This window comes from Oncorhynchus gorbuscha, linkage group LG13 (genome assembly GCF_021184085.1).
Source record: "Oncorhynchus gorbuscha isolate QuinsamMale2020 ecotype Even-year linkage group LG13, OgorEven_v1.0, whole genome shotgun sequence".
Classification (NCBI taxonomy): Eukaryota; Metazoa; Chordata; class Actinopteri; order Salmoniformes; family Salmonidae; genus Oncorhynchus; species Oncorhynchus gorbuscha.
The window spans coordinates 86,892,266-86,895,755 of NC_060185.1; the positions used below are offsets into that span (position 1 = coordinate 86,892,266).

Here is a 3,490-nt window from a genome sequence, read left to right on the forward strand (position 1 = left end):
TGGTTTAAAAAAAACAGTTGCACAACTTTGAAATAATAGCTACATAATAGCTTACTTTGTGTCATTTTACACTATGGATTAACTTGAAATGAAAAGCGGATTAAGACTGACACTTACATCTGTTGTTGGTGTCCATCCCGGTGGAAGTAATGGATGAGAGAGAGGTGGTTTCCTGGGCTCACCCAGAGACTGTGACGGAGAGCAGCCCCATGTGAGACCGCGCTGACAGCTACACTTGATACATAGCAGACTCCTTTTCTCTCTCTCTCTCTCTCTCTCTCTCTCTCTCTCTCTCTCTCTCTCTCTCTCTCTCTCTCTCTCTCTCTCTCTCTCTCTCTCTCTCTCTCTCTCTCTCAATGATGTTACAGAGAAATGAACAGCCCGCTCTTTCCTGGGTCCTAAAGCTAGTACCCTCATAGAGCAGTATGGCAATAAACCTTCCTACCTATCTCTAACTGCAAAAAGGTCTGCAATAACCCTTCATACCTATCTCTAACTGCAAAAAGGTCTGCAATAACCCTTCCTACCTACTTCTAACTGCAAAAAGGTCTGAGTCTTGGTGGCACAGATGGTTGTGGGTTCACCCCATGATGCAGAAGTACAACATACATATACACACAAATATTCATTGATTGATTGATCGATTGACAGTCACATACACATGAAAACATCATTTTATTGGAATAAATGATACATGATGTAACTGTAAATAGCTATGAAAAGGAGATAGTTACAGAATGCATTCCTGTATTGAGCACGTTTTCAGCCCAGGATTAGGATCAATACGTGTTTATCTGCAACCTACATGTTGTGACTGGATACGTCTTCATAACTGCAAACAACTGTAGTCTAGCCAGTATCACTGTAAACCACAAGATACAAGTAGTAAAGTAGAAGGAGAAATGATCATCAATGAGCATCCATGTAAAAATCATAAGCATTGTGTGTTTATTCGTCCATCCATTAATTCATTCATTCATTCATTCTGATGTGGTGAAGTGGTGTAAATGATATCTACATTCTAGTCACTTAGTTTGCTGGTGCTGCACACTCAAAAGGTATAAAATCATCCACAATAGTAAGGCAAAGCCAAAAGTCTCCTGACCTTTGTGTCTCTCCCTCTGTCTCTCTCTCTTTTGACCCTGGTCAGTGGTGGGGTGGGGAGGGTTTAGTTCAGTCTGTGGCAGTGAAATTACACATTCTGTCTGTCTGTCTGTCTGTCTGTCTGTCTGTCTGTCTGTCTGTCTGTCTGTCTGTCTGTCTGTCTGTCTGTCTGTCTGTCTGTCTGTCTGTCTGTCTGTCTGTCTGTCTGTCTGTCTGTCTGTCTGTCTGTCTGTCTGTCTGTCTGTCTGTCTGTCGCAACTCTCTCATTCTGACGTAAGACCTCTCTCTGTTGTCATTAACAGTCTCTCTCTATTTAGAACAGTTTCTCTCTCTCTCTCTCTCTCTCTCTCTCTCTCTCTCTCTCTCTCTCTCTCTCTCTCTCTCTCTCTCTCTCTCTCTCTCTCTCTCTCTCTCTCTCTCTCTCTCTCTCTCTCTCTCTCTCTCTCTCTCTCTTCTAATTTTCTCTCTCTCCATGGTTAGAAGAGTCGGGCCTGTTTCTTCATTTCATTCCTCTTCCAGAGAGCCAGCCGGTCAAACTCTGTCAAGTTCATCCCAAACACCCGTAGGAACTCCTCAGGACTCAGATGACGCTGGAAGACAGAGAAACACAGGGAGACTCATGTAGACTATGTGGATAATGTCTGGATTAGTGACCTTTAACTAGAAGCAAGGATAGGAGGCAGCATTGAACATATTATTTGATGAAATATCAACCACCAAATTAAGCCAGGTCAGAACTTCACCTCCAGTCTGGCTCTGTCTACGTCTTTAGGCAGTCTGTGTCTCCCCCTGGTGGTCACGATCAGTACTTCATACGGGTACACCTGCAACAGACAGGTCAGATAGAGGTAGAAGATATATGTAGTTAACAGGGTTGGGTTCAAATCAGGAAGTATACTTAAATTCCAATTCCTATTCTGATAATACTTGCAATTTCATGTTACTTCCTGAATTGATTGAAGTGAAATGGAATTGACCACAAACCACATATCTCAGGTGAACAGCTTCAGCAGCTGTCTCAGGCATAACACCACTGTTTCCTTTGTAACCACAGCATAGAAGCCATTGTATGGAACATAGTAGAGGTGTTCTATAGAATGAGATGATTATTGGCAGTCCTTCCATTTCCATTTCTCTCTCAGGAAGTCTCTCCTACCCTATCCTCATATGAACATCTTCATCTTTGACTAGGGCAGACCAGGGCAGGATGCCATGACTCTACTGCTGCCCTCTGGTAGGGTCATTGAGCCAGGAATGAGACAGAGATGCTATACTGGCCTATAGTGTCCTAGTGCCTTACATGAACAAACCACAGTCTTTGTGATCCAGTAGGAATTGTCTTTCTCCCCACCAGAGGTTCATAACACACCACTTGGAGAATATAGTCTAACATCGTGCTGGTTATTGTAGAATACTGCTTGACAGTCCACTCCACTTTCAACCAACTTTCAGACCCTTACCTTGTATTCTGCAGGAGAGAAAAATAGACAAAATACCTGATTACCATCATGCAATAAGGAAATACCACAATGTTCTAAATGTATTGAGACCTGAACCCAGGGTGGTTACACAGCCCTCCTACCTCTGGTTCCCCAGTTGACATCACTGCTGCTGTCATACTGCTGGTAGTAGTCTGCGGCTGCACTCTGGGGCTGCAGGGATACACACAGAGACCTGTCAGTGATGCTACAGCTGTGTTTGTCAAGTAAGTTTCCATGACAACTAGGAGGTCGGCTTGAATTACAGCCTTTCGATGTAAAGAATGTTCGGTCGCTGCCTCCTGGTCTTTCTGTCAAAATACATTTTCATCTGAAGAGATTTGATCATAACTGTATAGATAAAGGATGTTATAGTGTTGATGGTCACCCTGTTGACACCCTTCCGCCTGTATCCTGGTAGAGAGGCTGACTTGTATGAGTCTGGAACAGAGGAAAGCAGTCAATCAATGCAATATATTTATAAATATCTTTTTACACAAGTTGTCACAACTGCTTTACAGTTGGGGGGTCATATATAAATCTGAATATATCAGAGTAAATCAGGAAAGAGATTGACAACCAACTGAATGTGCCTTCATGTCTCTCTCATCAATGCACAGTAGAGGGCGATGTTTACAAACACATACATTTAATTTAAGGTGGCACAGTATGTAATGTATGTAATAGTGTTTCACTGTTGTACTCACCACTGTCTAAGCTGTAATGGGATGGAGGAGCTGACGGAGAGAAACCAAGGAAAACAGGATTAGTGAGATTAGATTAGAGAGACAGAAAGAGAGAGACACAGAGAGAGAAAGAGAGAGGGAACCTGAAAGATTGGACATTTAGAGGACTTTCACCACAGCGTTTCTAAACCCAGAGGTACAACATCACCGAAACAGACCGAA

At 42.8% G+C, this 3,490-nt stretch overlaps 1 protein-coding gene across 6 annotated transcripts in view; it reads right to left on the bottom strand.

Moving 5' to 3' along the window:
- Positions 1-658: 658 nt before the first annotated feature.
- The window catches only part of LOC123994171 (actin-binding LIM protein 3-like), a 136,222-nt gene continuing 133,390 nt past the window's right edge, over positions 659-3,490 (bottom strand). For 5 of the 6 annotated variants that reach the window (XM_046296695.1, XM_046296696.1, XM_046296694.1 and 2 more), the window contains 6 exons: positions 3,290-3,319; positions 2,971-3,023; positions 2,687-2,756; positions 2,565-2,572; positions 1,848-1,928; positions 659-1,694 (listed from right to left, as the gene is read on the bottom strand). In XM_046296695.1, coding sequence (XP_046152651.1) covers positions 1,581-1,694; positions 1,848-1,928; positions 2,565-2,572; positions 2,687-2,756; positions 2,971-3,023; positions 3,290-3,319 — 356 coding nt within the window. In that variant the 3' untranslated portion in view covers positions 659-1,580. The remainder of the gene's footprint in view (positions 1,695-1,847; positions 1,929-2,564; positions 2,573-2,686; positions 2,757-2,970; positions 3,024-3,289; positions 3,320-3,490) is intronic. The other variant, XR_006831591.1, reaches the window with a different exon arrangement.